The sequence below is a fragment of the Chiloscyllium plagiosum genome, chromosome 12, assembly GCF_004010195.1.
Source record: "Chiloscyllium plagiosum isolate BGI_BamShark_2017 chromosome 12, ASM401019v2, whole genome shotgun sequence".
Taxonomy (NCBI): Eukaryota; Metazoa; Chordata; class Chondrichthyes; order Orectolobiformes; family Hemiscylliidae; genus Chiloscyllium; species Chiloscyllium plagiosum.
Window position 1 is genome coordinate 60,866,693 of NC_057721.1, and position 21,628 is coordinate 60,888,320.

Here is a 21,628-nt window from a genome sequence, read left to right on the forward strand (position 1 = left end):
GCTCCCCACTCTCTCATCACCTTTTTCCTTTCCTCTCCCCCCTTTGCTACCCTTCTCCCCTGTTTTCCATTTTCCCTCTGCTCCACCCAATCCCCCCATCCCCCACCTATTTTGTCACACAGCACTGGCTTCAGCCTTGGTCACTCACAGCTCCTAATCTCCCTATAATCTCTCTCTGCACTGTCATTATCACCTCTTTATTGCTACCTTTGCTGCTGGAGCCATGACTCACCTTCTCTTAGCCTAGTATAAATACCTCCCTATTTCTCCCTTTTTTTAGCTTTGACAAAGAGTCAGTTAGACTCAAAACATCAGCTCTTTTCTCTCCTTACAGATGCTGCCAGACCTGCTGAGATTTTCCAGCATTTTCTCTGTTGATGACAACCTGTGTTCTGTTCATGAGGCTATCTCTTTAAAGGGAATCCAATAAGGAAATGAATGACTGCAGAAAACCTTGATCTTGAAGGCTTGTAATGGCAAATAAAGCAAAGTGCAGGAGTGCTGCAACCTAATTCTCATGATTCTCCCTTTGAGATTGTGCAAGTGATGATGAGGTTGTGAAAGGACATGCTGTTTCTAAGGATACTCAGAAGCGAAAACTGGCATGGATGGAGTTTGTAGGGCTATCTACAGCAGGAATGTGGTGTCCACGACTGGCATAGAGTATTAGGATGACTTAGTGAGGTTAGAAAAGATGAGTGTCATTGCCTGAATTTATGAATCGCATTCTGCTGATCAACACACCTTGCAGTTCTATGCATTCACTTCTGTCCAGTTACTGCCTCCAATCTCCAACGCAATTCCCAATGTTCATGCTCTTCCTCATCCCATTGCCACCTCTCATTCATCTTCCCCAAAAATTGTCATATATCCTCAATACTCAATCCACTTCTCATAGTCAAATCTTGCTGTTTTTTTAATTGGAAAAGAGAATACATTACTCCAGAGGAAGGCAAAAAATGGGGAGGATACATTACTCCAGAGGAAGGCAGAAAATGGGGTGGATGGACCAGCACCTGTAACCCATCTTGACAACATTTGCCCTGGAGATCAATAGGGTGGCACTGATGTTATGCATCGGCAGTAGAAAGGTGGATGTGACCCAGAACCCTGATGGTAGCATTAGATATTGCATTGCAAATTAGCATTTAATGGTCATCTGATCCACGTTGATTTAATGTTATGAATAACTAAAATGCTATGATTTGGTTATATACAAAGGTTAAACCTTTTCTCCTCCTCAGTACTAACTAGGTACTTGGTAGCGTAGAACTTGAGTATTGGTGAAAAAGACACCTGCTGTTAAAGCCTTTCATCTTGCACACATCCGCAACTGGAAGATAGTAATAAATAGTGCATCCCTTAGGCTGTTGTGGACATATGGAGTTCTGACCATGCTCAGCCAGACTGTGTTTGCAAAACTCAGGGCATAGAATCCAACATTAGAGGCCATTCCATGATTCAGCAGGACTTACTGAACCATCCTGATTGTGCTGGGAATTACGTTAGCTACCAATTTAAGATTATCAATCAGGCTGACAAGGATTTCACATTTTCTTGCTAGAAATTACATGTCCTCATCCTCTGTAGGCAAAAAGTGTTTGTCCAGACTTTGCAGCTTCTTAGCTAAACTAAAGCTTGGGTAGATTATCTTCTTGTGCATTCTGATAGCATGCTTTGACCAATCAATCGATTTGCATTTTTGAAATTTAAATGGAGACTTTGGAATCACAATTTCCTGGTGTATCCTTCATGCCAATGCCTGAACCAATCAAAAGTCCATTTGTCAACCAAATGAACTCTCTGATTCTCATGCAGTGTACTTTGAGATTTGACATTCTTTTGTCTGTTCTGATGAGTATAAGGCAAAAAGCTTATATATTTAGCTCAGTTTGCAAGGCAGAGTGTTACCAGCAGTGTAGGCTTAACTCACACACCAGCTGAGGTTATCATGAATGACTCTCCTTTTCAACCTTTCTCCTCACCTGAGGCATAGCGACCCTCAGCTAAACCACCACCATGTGTCTCTGTAATGACTATGATGACTCTACCTTTTACCCCAGATTCCACCCTAAATATGTCCAGCACAGTTATCTCATCTGTCAAAGCAGGGGAATGATTAGCATGATTCCTTTAGCTGAAGCCACAACCACAGAGATTGTGAGAGTAATAGGAAACAGATGGAAAAGACATTAGCTGCACAACGGGATTCACTTGATTGGGTGTAGCCATCTTTTTGGAATTATGTTAATGTTTGTTTTGATGGATGAAACACTTTATTTGAGCTGCTTGATGTCTTGACCTCCACTTTGTTGCATCTGCCGTTTAGGTCAGTGGCCTGTAAGTGAATGGTATGGTGAGGTTTTATGAAGAGGAGAGGATTTGACTGACAGCAGTTTGCTGATCGTTGGAATGAATTGTGTTGTGTGAGGTCCCAAGTTTTGTGCTGGCACTGTCAAGAGCCCTCACATTCAAATTAAATGAGGCTTTTACAGGCTTCTGTGGCAGCTAGGTAACATGCTGAATAATATTTCACACAAGAGGAACTATTAAAAGATCATCAAATACTAAATTTGTTTTCGATCTTATGAACAATTAGGATCGCGGTGACAATCTGATTTATGGAAACAGAATCAGAAATATCATTGTCAGTGGCTGAAAGAGATGTCATGTGATTTAAAGACCATTTTTCCTGAAATATGGTTGGCAGATGTTGGAACAAAGCCCATTGCCTGAAGGAAACCGATTTGTTTTCATTCACAATGTAATAACACATTCAATAGTGTATTTACTTTGTTGTCTACAGTGATTAAATTCAGTAGACAGGTCAGTCTCTGGTGAGGTCACCATGTACTGTAATGTATAATATATATTTCTCTACTCCAGAAAGCTGGTTAGTGAAGAATACAACAGGAGCGAATCTTTGCACAATTTTATATTTATTTGGTGTTATACACTGCAACATTGACCTCCTAAACCAACAGCTACAATTTTTAGTGTGTGTTTATTTATAGGAGCTTAAGTGATTGCTGTTAATGCCTTCAGCCTGCACACCATTAAACACAATTAATTTTCAAATCATGTCTATGGCAATATTTATTGTTCCATTGTCTACTGGTAAAAGATTTTAGAAGATCATGGGACAATAAAATACAGACCAAACCCCATCCATTAACAGATCATGTTTCATTTACACTGTCAAAACTCTCATTTTTTTACCCTTCTACTGGAAATAAATTCCCACAGATACCTCAAGCAATTTCCTGGCCTTGAAGATAATGAAATAATAGTGTAGGTGAATAATCAAGCATCAACATTGTTTGAACATTATGAATTCTCATGTGACCTTTCTGTGCTTTCAATGAGGTGGACTATTCTTTTTTTTCTTTATGTCTGTACGTACATTTCATCTCAACAGCATCTATATTCAAGCTACCTTCTTCCATTCAATTAATATTATATAACAAACATCAGTCATTTGTGCAAATATGTACTTTGACATGCATTTATATTATAGCAAGATTCTATCACCAGGGAGTATACCCAATAAATATACCCAGTAAACATGTTATCCCAAATTTCTTCCACTTTAGACAGGGGTATTTATAGTCAATAAGTTTATTTGAACCACTCCAATTCAAACTTGTGTTAAACTAATTCTGCGGTGGCAATATAAGTTTAAGGAATTTGCTAGCATCATAGAATCATACAGCACAGGAGGATGTCACTCACACCATTGTACCTGTGAAATATACCTTTGTATCTTTGAGGGACTTGTTCAATTTAGTCCCTTTCCCCACTCTTTCCCTATAGGCCCCACTTCAGGTATTTATCAATTCCCTTTTCAAAATTGTTATCAAATCTGCTTCCACCATTCTCATCAAACGATATGTTCTAGACCCTGATAACTTATTGCTCCGGAAAAAAAAATCTCCTGTCCACCCATTTCTTTCGTTAATTACCTCTATATTGTGTTCTCTGATTACTAGTCTTCCTTATATTGAACCAGTTTCTAACTCTACACCCTATCAAAACCCCGCAAAAGCTTTGCACAGCTATCGGAATGATGTTGTGAAGCTTGAAAGGGTTCAGAAAAGATTTACAAAGATGTTGCTAGGTTTGGAGAATTTGAGCTATAGGGAGAGATTGAATAGGCTCGGGCTGCTTTCACTGGACATCAGAGGCCAAGGGGTGACCTTATAGAGGTTTATAAAATCAGGAGGGGCATGGATAGGATAAATAGTCAAAGTCTCTTCCCCAGGGTGGGCGAGTCCAGAATTAGAGAGCATAGGTTTAGGATGAGAAGGGAAAAGATACAGAAGAGACCTAAGGGGCAACATATTCACAGAGGATGGTGCATGTATGGAATGAGCTGCCAGAGGAAATGGTGGAGGCTGGTACAATTGCAACATTTAAAAGGCATTTGGATGGGTATGTGAATAGGAAGGGTTGAGAGGGATATAGGCAGGGTGCTGGCAGGTAGAACTAGATTGGGTTGGGATATCTGGTCAGTACGGACAAGTTGGACCGAACATGGACAAGTTCCATGCTGTACATCTCTATGACTGAGTTGTACCAAATGTTGCCTTAACCCTCTGCTTGTAATGAAAATCACAGCTTCGCTAATCTATTCATGTAACTGACGTCCCTCATCCTTGATGTCACTTTAATAAACAGTATCTGTAAATTATCTATGACTTTCAGTCACCTATGATTCTGTTTTATTTGTTTGTTACCGAATACCATTTTATATGAAGTGGCTTGTTGATAATTTAATCAAAGTTTAAATTTTGACTCATCTGTATGGTGATTACCATGTACCTCTAATGATTTAGAGAATTAATTTTATGATCTTGATAATTGAAAATCTGCTAAGTTCCAGACAAAGAAATAAGATCATTATTATTTATAGAAGTCTTTAGTTAAGTGGAATATATTATGGCAATTACGATAAGTGGAAACATCAACAATTAATGGTCGAGATATGTTCATTGAAGCAAACCAAGATTTATGGCTCCAGGTAAAAGTCCATCAGACCATGTGAGAACTGGAACAAATCACAGCAATGATAATGTGGCATACATCTGTTGCTAAATATTGTACAGTAAAAACAAAGTCAAGTAAAATCTTCCCTTCCTTCCATCCTGATTATCTAAAAAAACCAGCATCTGAAGTTAGAGGATCTTTGGGTCTTTTATATAACAGTGGATTAAACCTCTTTTAAAAATTCTGGGTTCTCAAGCAGACACATCACGTAGGAGGTATGGTTCGTACGTTTGCAGATGACACCAAAATTGGTGGTATGGTGGATAGCAAAGAAAGTTACCTCAGAATAAAACAGGACCCTGATCCAGTGAGCTGAGGAGTGGCAGATGGAGTTTAATCTAGACAAATGTGAGGTGCTACATTTTGGTAGTGCAAATCAGGGCAGGACTTGGACACTTAATGATAAGGTCTAGGGGAGTATTGCTGAACAAAGAACCCTTTGTTCATAGTTCTTGAAAGTGGAGGCACAGGTAAATAGGATAGCGAAGAAAATATTTGAGATGTTTGGCTTTATTGGTCAGTGCATTAAGTGTAGTGTAGGAGTTGAGAGATCATGTTGGGCTATACGAGACATTGATTAGGTCACTTTTGGAATACTGCATGCAATTCTGGTCTCTCTGCTATAAGAAAGATTAGATTACCTATAGTGTGGAAACAGGCCCTTTGGCCCAACAAGTCCACACCGACCCTCTGAAGAGTATCCCACCCAGACCCACTTCTCTCTGACTAATGCACCTAACACTATGGGCAATTTAGCATGGCCAATTCACCTAACCTGCACATCTTTGGACTGTGGGAGGAAACCGGAGCACCCAGAGAAAACCCACGCAGACACATGGAGAACATGCAAACTCCACACAGACATTCGCCCAAGGCTGGAATCGAACCTAGGACCCTGGTGCTGTAAGGCAGCAGTGCTAACCACTGAGCCACCGTGCTGCCCATGTTGTGAAACTTTAAAGGGTTCAGAAAAGATTTAGAAGGATGTTGCCAGCGCTGGAGGGTTTGAGCTATTGGGAGAGGCTGAATAGGCTGAGGCTATTTCTCCTGGAGCGTTGTAGGCTGCTGGGTGACATTATAGAAGTTTGTAAAATCATGAGGAGCATTGATAGGGTGAATAGTCAAGGTCTTTTCCCCAGGGTAGGGGAGTCCAAAACTAGAGGGCATGGATTTAAAGTGAGACAGGAAAGGTTTGAAAGGGATCTAAAGGGCAGCCTATTCAGAGGGTGGTGCATGTATGGAATGAGGTGCCAGAGGAAGTGATGGAGGCTGATACAATTATAACATTTAAAAGGCATCTGGATGGAATATAAATAGGAAGGGTTTGATGGATATGGACCAAATGCTGGAAAACTTGGCTAGATTTATTGAGAGTGTCTGGTCGGCATGGACAAGTTGGACCCAATGGTCTGTTTCCATTCTATACATCTCTATGACTCTTATCAGATTTGTAATGTTAACTTTGTTTCTTTCTCCACAGATACTGCCAGGACTGCTGCGTTTCTCCAGCACTTTCTGTTTTGATTTCCTGTTGCCAGCATCTGTTATACTTTGCTTTGATTTTAAAAAATCCATATTTAAAACATAAATTTCTAACCAGATGAAATTAAAAATGATGTATATGATACAATGAATATCATAATAAACATCAGACATTTGAGCAAATATGTACTTTGACTTAGTTAAAAATCACACAATACCAGGTTATAGTCGAACAGGTTTATTTGGAAGCATTAACTTTCGAAGCGATGCTTCCTCATCAGGTGGTTATGGAGCAGAATTATAAAACACAGAATTTATAGCAACAGGATTGCAGTGTCATGGTATGTAATGTTAAACAAATTTAGCTTAAGTCTTTCATCTTTTAGAATGACCGTGTTAGTTTCGGTTCCTTCATATGTAAATCCCAGAACGTTTTTAAAGTTACATTCTCAAGATAGCTTTTAACAATAGGTGCCATCTCAGCTCAGATAATGCATTGAAGGTGTGAAGTTAAAGTCTGTCTGTGTCCCAATGTTAGGTCAGACTGATTCTACTTCTATATTTCCGTTTCTTTAGAATTAGAATCAGTCTGACCTAACTATCAACAAACACATCGAGTTAGACTGAAAATGTGTTGCTGGAAAAGCACAGCAGGTCAGGCAGCATCCAGGGAACAGGAGAATCGACGTTTCGGGCATAAGCCCTTCTTCAGGAGAAGGGCTTATGCCCGAAACGTCGATTCTCCTGTTCCCTGGATGCTGCCTGACCTGCTGCGCTTTTCCAGCAACACATTTTCAGCCCTGATCTCCAGCATCTGCAGACCTCACTTTCTCCACATCGAGTTAGACCCCCATCTACCACCCCCTGAGAAAAAGAACAGGAAATGGCATCACCACAGGGAAGATGTCGTCACAGGAAATGACATCAACAACCCAAAGAAACCCAAACATATAAATAGAATATCAATAGTGCTTCGCCCGGAGGTCTACTGAAGATGTTACCTCGTAGAGTGATGAAACATCTGGAAATGAACTTCCAGCTCAGCGAGCAAACCTACATCCAAACCTGTTGGACTATAACCTGGTGTTGTGTGATTTTTAACTTTGTCCACCCCAGTCCAACACCGGCACCGCCAAATTAGTATTTTGGCATGCATTTGGAGTTATAGCAAGATACTATCATCAGGGAGTATATCCAGTAAATAACTGGAAAGAGCTTTCCCAGGCCCTGAATAATGTGGGCAATGGTGGGTCAGCTGGAAAAATCTGGCAAGAATGGAAAAATTAGATTTTTAATGTCAAACAAAAATACAGTTTTCCATCCAAGGCTTTGGATGGGTTATTGACCAAAGACTGATAATTTTTGCTTTTCAATGACAAACTCAAATCTGTGATCAAGTATTATTGTATACACAGTTATGTTTAAAAGCTAATCTCAAAATATTAAGTATGTATTTTTTTGTTAAAATTAATTTGTAAAATTTGTTTTTCCTTCATACCTGTAGAGGAACACATGTATATGAAGATTAATCATTTCCTATTGGCACATCAATATTTGGACTTGAAAAAAGTGCCTGGGTTTTTCAAGCTTTTTTACAGCTTTGATATGGAGGTAAAATTGTTTCCCTTTTTTACTATAGTCTCCTGTTTACTCGGTGATAAAAGATCTATATAGATATATATGACAATAGTCAGAAAAATTAACTTTTTTCAGTGATTATAAAGGCATTGTGTGCTTTAGTACTAAGGTATACGCGTTGGGTTAGCCTGTCTTAGTGGTGTGTGTGAGAGAGAGAGAGAGCAAGTCCTAGTTTAAAAAAAGAAATATCTTGCACAGTGTTCTAATTTCTGCTCACAATGCATCTGGAATGACACTGTAGATATGGTCTTTGGGATGTAAAGACGATTGAGCTCAACAGGGACAGAATTCATCTGGTAAAATTCATTATCTAGGTTTTCACATATATATCTTGACTTATATAATTTCCCAAGAAACCTGCCGTGACAAACACTTCCATTAAAAGAAATGAGATCTGAAGGGGAGGATTTAATTATATTTCTTTAATAATTAAATATTGACCAAATCTTATTACAGATGGCTCCAGTTTTAGGATGGGAGTCCACTGAGGTAGTTAGCACAACGATAGGTGAAATAAGCTGAATATTTCATCTTCTATACCATGGTGAAAAGAGCATCCTGATTCTATTTTTTTTCATATGTCATCTTTCATTTTCTTTTTCAGCACAAGACTGAACGTGACTGGATTTTGGAACTCCTTATAAATGGTTTAAAGGACAAGCACTGCTATGAGCTTTGTGACCGTCAGAAAATCATCCATGTTCTCCTAGCCTTTTTTAACAGCCCATTGTGTGATGAGACAGCAGAGGTAGGCTGCAGTTTCTGTTCTGAAACCCATGCTAAAGTAGCAATAAAATCAACTCTGCAGAAGGGGTAAAACTTTAGCACAGAGTAGGTTATTGAATATTATTTTGCTTATAAATGTTTTTTAGTTTTCAAAGCATTTTAATATTTTCTATTTAATTTAAAGAAACAGATCATCCAGATACTGATACATGCTGCCCACATCACAAAAGCAGCATATCAGCTGATCAGAGACCACAATTTACTGACATGGATATTGCATGTCTTACAAAGAAGGTATGTTCACATCTGTGTGGTATCGACAATTGGCTTTCCTTCAAGTTAATTGTGAAGATATTTACCATCTATTTCAATGAAGTAATTTGCCATCCATTTAAATGAATTCATTTATTACCAAGTTGTAAAATGCTTTTTTAAAAACATTTTGTATATTTTGTTCGTGCTTGCTCTGTGATGTTTGTTCCAATTTTATACTTATTATTTGTGAGGGAAAGTGAACCTATTATTCAGGCGTATGTCAAACATAATTATGTTGCACTGCAAAACCACCACAAAGGCACAAAACATTTCTGAAATATACTTTTGGGCCTTTTAAAGCATTTTGAAAGAAAGTATACATATATCCTGTGATATCTTGCACATTCATTATTTTATGTTGCTTTTTATATTGTTTTGAAAGAATTATCTAAATTTATAGTTATAGTTAATTATCTGTTGTGTATACTTAGAACTGATTTGTATCTTTTCCAGGGTTTTAGAGAACAAATTGGTGTCTAATTTAATTTCGCTGCTACACACGTTGTGGTTCACTAACCTAGGAAACAAAGAAAAGACTCAGAAGTTTCTGCCACTTTTGCTCATACATGATTTTCTGTATGTTATGACTGTTCTAATACAACACATTTGGTAAGAAATGTACATTACTTAATGAAATTCTGTAGGGAGTTTATTTTTACTGATGTAATGTGTGCATCCACTCAGCATCTTGAATGTCTAAACTCTTCAAAACACTTCCGTGACACAAACAAGCATGAACTGAATGAACAGTGTATCCATTTAAGGTGACATTGAATGAGGGTTGGATTTAATTTAGCACAGCAGAGGAATTTCCCTGTTCTTTGAATAATGTCATAGGATCATCTGAATGGAAACTTGGTCTAACCTCAGATCTGAAGTATGCGATCTTCAACTGTAGTAAATGCTTTCAGTACTACATATAAGTCCACGTTATTTGCTGAAGCTGCGCTATGATTCTCCTCCATAGTGCCGAATCGATCCAGTTGAGCCATGCTGACATGTGAATTATATGTTAAAGAATGGCATTGTGGGCTGTGTTTAATTAGAACACTGGTTCGTGTCCATAGTGTTGTATTCGAGCAAGTCTAGCCAGTGACATCATGATCAAACACCTTAAGAACCTCACAAAATGGTTGGAAAATCTGAAGGGAATTGTTTCATCTCCATTTGGTATTATTTTAAATTGAGACAATGTTATGATTAAAATGATTCCCTAAAATTATTTCTTTTATTTTCACAGGATAAATATTGACACCAAAACATTTGCAGAATTTTTACAGATATTAAGTTCAGTTTTGCATCATCGTTCTGGTGCCTTCAATAGCTACAAAGAAATGGGCTGGATTACCATAAATGAAAGAGCTCTGTCTCACACCGAGGCCTTGTTATTGTTATATAAGTGGAGTATTGTGGGGAGGGAGTTCCATATACAAGAGGACTTGCAAACTTTGGCCCATAAATATGAAGTTAAGGAATTATTACGTAAGTCTTCTATTTTAGCTTTGTTTTCAACCAATCGATTTTAATATTGAAATATTAATAGTCATTTAACTAGCAGCTTTGAATAAATTGCGTTTTGAGGTCTCCATCAAGATCGGGTTTAGAAGTTTGCTGCTTATCAAGAGGGCAGGCATTGTATTTAAATTACTTGGATGTAAAAAGCTCCATGTGTTATAGCTTCCTTATAAGTACAGGTTGTTCTGTTATAATGCGCGTTTCATCAACGCAAATTTACTGTAAAGCGATTGACGCACTGCGGACACAGTTTCTAAAGCGTGAACTTCTAAAAACATGTGTTTGCTGTCACGTGATTACAATGCCAAAACTTTAAGCACTGTTTCTAAAGCTTGACTTTTATATAACGTGAGGTTGCACAAGAACACAATCATCACATCTAGAAAAACTGACTGTAAAGGTGTGTATTTGATGCTGAAAATACTCCACTGGCCATGCAGTATTTAGGGAGAGTAAAACAGTGTTGATCAGTTGAAGTTTACCAACGTCGTAAATAACTGGGAGATGGAGCCATTTCCACGTATCAAGTCTGCTCATTGCAGTAGCACAATTACCAGGCCACTTCCATTGATCACAGACCCTCTAAGAAAAGCAAGCCTATACCTGAAGAGGGAGTTACAGACAGTGTGGCCACGGCACAGGAAACTGGCAGCCCTTATTATGGGGTCAATAGGAGAAATGCTGAGGGCCAAATGACAGGGAAACAATGGAGCTGCCATCTGTAAGGGAGAGAGGAATACTGTGATAGAGTCATCGAGATGTACAGCACGGAAACAAACCCAACTCGTCCATGCTGACCAGATATCCCAACCCAATCTAGTCCCACCTGCCAGCACCTGGCCCATATCCCTCCAAACTCTTACTATTCATACACCCATCCAAATGCCTTTTAAATGTTGCAAATGTACTAGCTTCCACCACTTCGTCTGACAGCTCATTCCATACAATTACTACCCTCTGTGTGGAAAGGTTGCCCCTTAGGTCTCTTTTATATCTTTCCCCTCTCATCCTAAACCTTTGCTGTCTAGTTCTGGACTCCCCAACCCCAGGGAAAGACTCATGATTTTATAAATCTCTATAATGTCACCCCTCAGCCTCCAATGCTCCATTGTCAGTTTCATAACCGTCAAGAGAAAAAATCTCCCCCAGAACTCCTTGAGCTGCAAAGCAGCTTCAGCCTCCCACAGTGCAGCCATCTCTTGGTTGCTGGGATATAGACACACAGATTGGGGGCCAGTGCAGTGCCTGCAAAATTGCTGCAGGAACGGGCACCAATTAACTCCTTAATGATCTTGACTGGACTCCCTTCACTGTCAGATCAATTGCTGTCCCCAAAATATGCCCATCTCTGGCAAAAACACACAAAGCAGACCAGTGCGTGTCAGATGCTGGGCAAGTGATATTTTAGCCAATCCGTCTCCACTGCCTGAATCCCCCTGCCCCAGTCCAAACCTCCAAAGCTGCCTCCACGGTCTGGGGAATTTAGTCCCCATTTATGAGTTCAATGATCCTTCATTGGTTCTGATGGAAAGTCATTGAACCCAAGTGTTTAGTCTTTTCCTCCACAAATCTACGTGATGTTTGTTGCATATAATTCCTTGCTCTGCTCCAATTAGTGGAAGAGTCAAATACAATTTAAAAAGTTCCTAAATTAGCTGGAATGAGTTAATTTAAATAGGTTACTTACATTATTTGTAAAGCATAGATTTGTAGGTTGATCTACTGACAGCTCATCTGTTGACACAGCTGCTGATATTTAAAGAAGTAGACCAGGAGAAGTCATAAAAATCTTTTGTCCCTAATGAAAGAACAAACCATTTTTATCTTCTCTTGTTTAAATTTTGCAAGATTTTATCATTCCAAAGGTTATAATGGGATGGTAATTTTTCTTTGGCACACAAACAATAGAGACCATGTTGCAACTAAGACAGCTAGAGTCAATGTTTTGCGAAATGATATATTGCTAAAGGAAATTTCTTCTCATATTTGTTATTATTTACTTTCAGTACTTTTCTGATTTCTGTTTTATTATAACTGCTTGTGTGGTCGCAGTGAGCATTTTTATGTAAATAGTTTTTTTTATAATCAGCTATAGCATATTGTATATGAACACAAAATCAAGTTTTATGAGAGCAACTTTTTACGTCACAAATCATGGGGTCAAACTTTACACGGGTGGTTGTTTTGTGGCGTTGATGTGCGTGCTTAATTTGGCCATGTGGAATAGACAAGGCGAACTCTAGTGGCTAGGAAGCTGAGGAATTGCAAAAATCGTTTAAATCATTTTTAACCCATGATAAGATGTATGTGAAATCTGTTAAATAAACTTTTCAATCTAATTTCTCTGCTCAAGAAAAGCCTAGCCTGTACTTGCATTTTATAAAAATAGCATCCAATTGCAACAGTTTTGAATCATACATCACTCAGTTCAGCTTCTACTCTTGCACTCTGCAAAGTGCCAGACAATATTCTCACCCATTTTGGAAGAAAATATATTGATATTTATAATCTCAGTTTTAACCCATCATTGTCATTGCCGCTTTGAAACTTTGATGACAATTAGGATGTATTTCTTACTCTCATTCTTGTTATTGTGAAATATTTGTTTGGTTTTACTGTTCCTTTCTAATTGTAATTCAACCCCACTTATTGGGGGTTTTGATCCCTAGGGTTGACCTCTACATGAGAGAACTGAAAAATTACATTTTCCAATAAAAGTCCTTGGATTTGCTCTTGTAAGAGGTTTATCACTAATCTACCAGAAACTATTTTTTTCTAACTATGGTATAACTTAAACACACACCAGATATAGCTAGTTATAAACAACATCTGGCAAATAGTACCAACATTACTTATTTAGTGTTACTATCATATGCAAGTAGTTTTTGGCCAGAATTTGCCTCTGGGAGGCAATGACCTAGTGGAATAATCACTAAACTATTAATCTAGAAACTCGGACAATTTTCTGGGGATCCAAATATATGGTTTGCCAGCAGAACAACTGATCGAGCTGGTCGGGTCCTAAAGGACATAGCTACTAGTCTGTGTCTGTGGCAGACGATGAAGGAACTAACAAGAAGGAAAAACATACTTGACCTTATCATTACCAATCTACTGGCTGCAGATGCATCTGTCTGTGACAGCATCAGTAAGAGTGATGGGATCAACCCAGGTTCAATAGTGAGTGCAGGAGGGCATGCCAGAAACAGCACCAGGCAGAACCTAAAGATGTGTCAACCTGGTGAAGCTATCAAGCAGGACTACTCTTGTGCCTGACAGCATAAACAGCAAGTAATAGACAGAGCTAAGCAATCCCACAACCAACAGAGCAGATCTGAGTTCTGCAATCATGCCACATGCAGTTGTGATTGGTGGACAATTAAACAACTCACTGGAGGAGGAGGCTCCGCAAATATCCCTATCCTCAATAATGGAAGAGCCCAATACAAAAGATAAGGCTGAAGCATTTGTAGAAATCTTCAGCCAAAAATGCCGAGTGGATGACTCATCTTGGCCTCCTCCAGTGTTCCCTTGCATTACAGACACCAGTCTCAGCCAATTCGATTCACTTCACGTGATACTGCAAAAGCTACAGGCCCTGACAATATCCCATTAATAGTAATGCTCCACAATTTGCTGCTCCCCTAGCCAAGTTCTTCCAATACAATTACAATACTAGCATCTACCAGACAATACGGAAAATTACCCGGGTATGTCCTGTACACAAAAAGCAGGGCAAATCCAACTCGACCAACTACCGCCCCATCAGTCTGCTCTTGGTCATCAGTAAAGTGATGGGAGGTGTCATCAACAGTGCTACCAAGCAGCATCTGCTCAGCAATAACCTGCTCAGTGACACCAAGTTTGGGTTTTGCCAGAGCCACTCAGCTCCTGACCTCATTACAGCTTTGGTTCAAACATGGACAAAAGTGCTGAATTCCAGAAGTGAGGTGAGAGTGTAAGCCCTTGACATCGAGGCCAGATTCGACTGAGTGTGGTATCAAGGACCCCTAGCAAAACTAGAATCAATGGCTATTAGGGGGCAAACTCTCTGCTGATTGGAGTCATACCTGGCACATAGGAAGATGTTTTGGTTGTTGGATGTCAGTCGTCTCAGCTCCAGGACATCTCTGCAGGAGTTCTTCAGGGTTGTGTCCTAGATCCACCATCTTCAGCTGCTTCATCACAAAGCCAGAAGTGGGGATGTTTACCAATGATTATTAAACAATGTTCAGCACCATTCCCAACTCCTCACATACTGAAGCAGTCCAAGTCCAAAGGCTGCAAGACCTGGCTTGGGCTGACAGGTGACAAGTAACATTAATGCCACACAAATGCCAGACAATGATTCAATCTAATCACCGCCCTTGACAATTTCCCCCATTATCAACATTCTGAGGGTTACTATTGACCAGAAACCTAATGTGGACTCGCCACATAAACACACTGGCTGGAAGAGGAGTTCATAGGCTAGTAATACTGCAGTGAATAACTTAACTCCTGACTCCCCAAAGCCTGTCCACCATCTACAAATCACAAGTCAGGAGTGTGGTGGAATATTCCCCAATTGCCCACTACTGTAAATGGGTGCAGCTCAAACAACATTCAAGAAGCTTGATGCCATCTAGAACAAAGCAGCTGGCTTGGTTGGCACCACTTCCATATCCTCCAGCACTAATGGTCAGTAGCAGCAGTGTGTACTATCTACAAGATGCAATGCAGAAATTCACCAAAGATTCTTAGACAGCACCTTCCAAGTCCATGACCACTTCCATCTGGAAGGACAACAGCAGCAGATACATGGAAACTCCACTATCACCTGCAAGTTCCCCTCCAAGCCACTCACCTGACCTGTCGCTGGGTCAAAATTTGAGAATTCCCTTCCAAAGTACATTGTGGGTCAACATATGTTTTGCAGTGTTATGAAAAAGTCACCACCACCTTCTCAAGGGCAGCTAGGGGTGAGCAATAAATATTGGCCAGCCAATGATGCCCACATCCTCTGAGCAAATGTACTATCTACTTGACATTAAAGGAGTATTTTGCAGGAAGAGAAGTTAGTGGCTCTTTAGACCGTACTATAGTTTAAACTGTTGAGAAGAGATAAAAGCCATTAACCTGTTTGGATGACTACTAATTTTATATTAATAGAATCTATAATTAATTCTTCTAAATGGAAAGCTTTTCCTAACTGTAAAAATGAGTACCCTCACATTCTGTTATTGATTCCACTATGTATTAATCTTTTTCAGAAATTAACAAAGAGAAGAACAAACCTAAAGGACATGGTTGGAGAGGATCTCAGCACAGTAGAAGGAAGAGAGGTGACGCACAAGACAATATGGAGAATGTGGTGGAAGAGACTTGTCTTGAGGACTGTAAAGTATATTTGAGGTCAATATTCACACATTGGGCTGCAGTCTTCCAAAGTGAAACATTAGGTTTCCAAAAGAACCAAGATAAAGTAGACAGTGCTGTTGGAGCAACCACACGTGTGATAGCAAAATGGGTTATCGAGTCAGGAATTGAAAGTCCAATGAGTGAATCTCAGTGTTTCTCTGTACTAAGATGGCTTCAGAGAAATATCCTGTCCTGCAGTGCAATAGCTGAAGAACTTCTAAAGGACAGTGCTTTACGACATCATCTTCTTCGGTTTTATAGTAGAGTCACCAGTGAAATAGATGGAGATGGTTTGACAGGGGACCTTTCATACCTCTTCACCAGTATTATGCTACAGCTGCTGGAGGTTCGAGGCCTACTCGATAAGAACATGTATGAGAGTGTTATCAAACCAATTTGTCTTCCTGCACTAAAGAAACAGGATCATGAATGGAAAGGTGATTATATTTTCTTATCTCCTGTTTTTGTTTTCCATTTGTCTTTTGTGCTCAAATTTGCAAGACCCTGATACATTGGAAGGAAAATCCAGAAGTGATTGAATATCTTATTCACTTTAATTTATGCCATATTAGCCTCAATAGAGTTCATTATTGTAAAATATTGAAACATATTGGAGCCATGTGAAATCAGTGTAAAAAACTGCTGAATTCTTAGTGAATTTTAGTGGAGTACTTTAATATAATTGCATTTTCCCCAGTTAAAATTTATATCAATGTTGCGGACCAATATTAGAAATACTGCTTCTTACCGAATTTCTTGAAAGGTTACAGGAAAAGAACCTTGTTTGGCTTAACACTAAAAGCCAGTTCCATTAAACTTATCTAATTGTGGCATTTGTCTTGACACTTCTCATGAAAAGAAATATTTGATCCATGGGGCTATTATGAGCTTTGCTTTGTTACAATATTATGAAACTGTCACCAACAGCGATGCTCAAACTGATGCATCTCAAATGAAATAATGTTATTCAATTATATTATCCTTTGAACTTGAGTCATTATTCTGGAGATCTAAGTACAGACTTTGTAGTGATTCACAGATCCAGCCTGTTCAATTTCTGTGGCAATTTTTTTACTTTCACTGATTTTACCTTTAGCACCCCTTTTTAAAATTCTCTATTATGATTTCCAATTTCATTTTTTTGTTTAGTCTTTATCCTAATTAGCATGAAAGACCAAACCTTCAATAAATCTTCCATGCTATCCAATAATATTGCAATATTTAATGTCGTCTAAAGACCATAGCATATGCTTTATTTTAGTGTTTTTTAAAACACTTACCTATTTAAGGATTCAATTTCCTCTATGCGATACTTGATAATTAATAACTGTATTAAAATAGTTTGCAAAAGAAATTTGCATGTCAGCCTAACAGAGGAAATTAAATAATTTAATTGAATAAACATGAGCATTAAGTTACATGAGCATTGATTGCTGTATGCCTTAGACATGTTTCCATACCATCCTAAACTGTGGCTAATTATCGCTTCTATTTTGGAATTCACTCGTTCCCTCTCGTCTGTGTGCCTTGAGCTGGCATGCATCCTCAATTAATCACTTTCACTTCAGCGTGATTCCCATTAAAAGCCACAATTCTTGCAAATTGTAAGGTCAGAATTATAGAGAGCATTTAATGTCCTTCATTAATTTGGTATTGCTGTTTCGTCTGAAGTAAGTTTGACTATCATTTTACTATCTTGTTCGTCAGATTTTTAAATTTCTTTTTAATTCAGGATAGTCAACATGGCTTTGTGCGTGGGAAATCATGTCTCACAAAATTGATTGAGTTTTTTGAAGAAGTAACAAAGAAGATTGATGAGGGCAGAGCAGCAGATGTGCTCTATATGGACTTCAGTAAGGCGTTCCCCATGGGAGACTCATTAGCAAGGTTAGATCTCATGGAATACAGGGAGAACTAGCCATTTGGAAATCAGAACTGGCTCAAAAGTAGCAGACAGAAGGTGGTGATGGAGGGTTGTTTTTCAGACTGGAGGCCTGTGACCACAAGGATCGGTGCTGGGGCCTCTACTTTTTGTCATTTACATAAATGATTTGGATGCGAGCATAAGAGGTACAATTAGTAAGTTTGCAGATTACACCAAAATTGGAGGTGTAATGGACAGCGAAGACGGTTACCTCAGATTACAACAGGATCTGAACCAGATGGGCCAATGGGCTGAGAAGTGGCAGATGAAGTTTAATTCAGATAAATGCGAGGTGCTGCATTTTGGGAAAGCAAATCTTAGCAGGACTTATACACTTAATGATAAGGTCCTAGGAGTGTTGCTGAACAGAGACCTTGGAGTGCAGGTTCATAGCTCCTTGAAAGTGGAGTCGCAGGTAGATAGGGGTGTGAAGAAGGCATTTGGTATGCTTTCCTTTATTGGTCAGAGTATTGAGTACAGGAGTTGGGAGGTCATGTTGCAGCTGTACAAGACATTGGTTAGGCCACTGTTGGAATATTGCGTGCAATTCTGGTCTCCTTCCTATCGGAAAGGGTTCAGAAAAGATTTACAAGGATGTTGCCAGGGTTGGAGGATCTGAGCTATAGGGAGAGGCTGAACAGGCTGGGGCTGTTTTCCCTGGAGCGTTAGAGGCTGAGGGGTGACCTTATAGAGGTTTACAAAATTATGAGGGGCATGTATAGGATAAATAGGCAAAGTCTTTTCCCTGAGGTCGGGGAGTACAGAACTAGAGGGTATAGGTTTAGGGTGAGAGGGGAAAGATATAAAAGAGACCTAAGGGGCAAGGTTTTCACGCAGAGGGTGGTACGTGTATGGAATGAGCTGCCAGAAGAAGTGATGAAGGCTCGTACAATTGCAACATTTAAGAGGCATTTGGATGGGTATATGAATAGGAAGGGTTTGGAGGGATATGGGCCGGGTGCTGGCAGGTGGGACTAGATTGGGTTGGGATATCTGGTCGGCATGGACGGGTTGGACCGAAGGGTCTCTTTCCATGCTGTACATCTCTATGATTCTAAGTGGAGCTTTTTTATATAAAGGGAACTTATTTTTATTTGTTCTTGGTGTATTATTGACCATTAATGACCGTTATTGCCAAGGCCAGCATTTATTGCTCATCCCTGATTTCCCTTGAGAAGGTAATGATGAGCTACCATCTTGAATGCTGCAATCCATGTGGTACTACGCACACATCAGGAGTGTGATGGAATACCCCCCACTTGCCTGGATGGGTGCAGCTCCAATAACACTCAAAAAGCTTGACACCATACAGGACAAAGCATCCCACTTGATTGACACCATATCCACAAGCATCTACTCCCTTCGTCACTGACAGTCAATAGCAGCAATGTCTATTGTCTGCAGGATGCACTGCAGAAATTCACCAAAGGTCCTTAGTTAGCCCCTTCCAAATCCACAACCACTATCATCTAGAAGCACAATGGCAGCAGACATATGGGATCACTGCCATCTGCACAATCCTCTCCAAGCCATTCACCATCCTGATTTGGAAATATATCGGCGTTCCTTCATTGTTGCTGGGTTAAAATCCTGAAATTCCTTCCCTAACAGCATTGTAAGTCAACATACAGCATGTGGACTGCAGCAATTCAAGAAGACAGTTCACCACCAGCTTGTCAAGGACAACTAAGGATGGACAATAAATGCTGTCCAGCCAGCCAACCCACATCCCACAAGTGAATAAAAAAACTAGTCTACCATTGATGAGATTATGGTTGATGTGACAATCCTCAACTCCACTTCCCTGCCTTTCTCCCCGTAACCCTCGATTCCCTTCCTGATTATAAATCTATCTCCGCATTTAATGTATGTAACATTTCAGCCTTTGGTGGTAAAGAATTTCACCTGTTGATTACCCTCACAGAGTAAAATTTTCCTTTGTCTTACTTTGAGATTATGCCCTCTAGTCTTATACTCTCTGACAAGGGAGAGCACCTCCCTGCACCTACCCAGTCAAAACCCCAGATAATATTATATGTTTCAATAAGATCTTTAATTCTTTTAAACTCCCAATGTGTACAAATCCAACCTTCTGAAATGCTTCACAAAAGAAAATTGCTCCATACCTAGAATCAACCCAGTGGGTCTTCTCTGAACTGCATCCAATGCCAGTTTATATTTATTTCGAGTAAAGCTTTTCACAGTAATCCAAATATGGTTCCGGCTAATATTTTCTATAGTTTTAGCAATTTTTATTTTTTAATTTTATTTTATTTTTACACTCCATTTCCCCTTGAAATAAAGGCTCACTGTACATTTGCCTTCACTATTACCTGTTGAACTTGGATGCTAATTTTTTTGTGATTCACAAACGAGAATTCCCAAATCTCTTTGTGCTGCAGGCCTCTACAATCTTTCTCCACGTAAATAATATTAGCTCTTCTATACTTCATTCAAAAGTGCATAACTTCACATATACCCTATGGTATATGCCATTGCCATATTTTGATGCACTCACTTAACCTGTCTATATCCTGTTCGCCGAGCTGGAAGTTTTTGTTGCAAATGTTTCATCCCCTGTCTAGGTGACATCCTCAGTGCTTGGGAGCCTCCTGTGAAGTGCTTCTGTGGTGTTTCCTCCGGCATTTATAGTGGCCTGTCCCTGCCGCTTCCGGTTGTCAGTTTCAGCTGTCCGCTGTAGTGGCCGGTATATTGGGTCCAGGTCGATGTGTTTGTTGATGGAGTTTGTGGATGAGTGCCAAGCTTCTAGGAATTCCCTGGCTGTTCTTTGTTTCGCTTGCCCTATAATGGTAGTGTTGTCCCAGAAACACCACAGAAGCGCTTCACAGGAGGATCCCAAGCACTGAGGATGTCACCTAGACAGGGGAAGAAACGTTTGCAACAAAAACTTCCAGCTCAGCGAACAGGACCACAGTGACTAGATTAATTTAGGATATCTGGTCGGCATGGACAAGTTGGACTCCAGGGTCTGTTTATGTGCTGTACATCTCTAAACTCTGCCTGCCAAAGGCATATTGAGACCAATCTACCCTGCAAAGTCTTTCACACTAACTCCATGGACTTGTACTAAAATTGGGAGCCCACAGTCTTCCCTTGTGTTAAACATCAGTTGCAAGGAGAATGGAGGGTGTTAAGGGCACAATATACTCTGGCTGGGGGACTCTAATATTCCTCACTAAGAGTGGTTTAGTCGTGCCATTATTGACTGAGCTGATGAGTTCTAAAGGACATAACGGATAAGACTGGGCCTGAAGCAGGTAGTGAAGGAACGGAGAGATTACTTGATTTCATCCTCACAAATCTACCTATTCCAGATGCATTTGTTCATGGCAATGTTGGTAACAATTACCTAAAGTCTTTGCATTACCCTATTTCCTATAAAGAATAAGGCAACAATGTGATGGAATACCCTGCCTGGAAATCAATCTCAACAATGTGCAAAGAATGGATTGAAAGCCACTGTCAATGTTTGTCTGACAAACAAATAATAAAATACTGGAAGGTTAAAAATTAAACAACATATCAAGACTGCCAATAAAAAAAGTAGGAACATTACATTTA

The 21,628-nt window shown here is 39.5% G+C and overlaps 1 protein-coding gene across 2 annotated transcripts in view; it reads left to right on the forward strand.

Annotated features, from left to right (window-relative positions):
• The window catches only part of urb1 (URB1 ribosome biogenesis homolog), a 124,961-nt gene that overhangs the window by 96,163 nt on the left and 7,170 nt on the right, over positions 1-21,628 (forward strand). For both annotated transcript variants that reach the window (XM_043701199.1, XM_043701201.1), the window contains exons 34-39: positions 8,033-8,139; positions 8,771-8,914; positions 9,077-9,186; positions 9,661-9,816; positions 10,448-10,689; positions 15,975-16,559. In XM_043701199.1, coding sequence (XP_043557134.1) covers positions 8,033-8,139; positions 8,771-8,914; positions 9,077-9,186; positions 9,661-9,816; positions 10,448-10,689; positions 15,975-16,559 — 1,344 coding nt within the window. The remainder of the gene's footprint in view (positions 1-8,032; positions 8,140-8,770; positions 8,915-9,076; positions 9,187-9,660; positions 9,817-10,447; positions 10,690-15,974; positions 16,560-21,628) is intronic.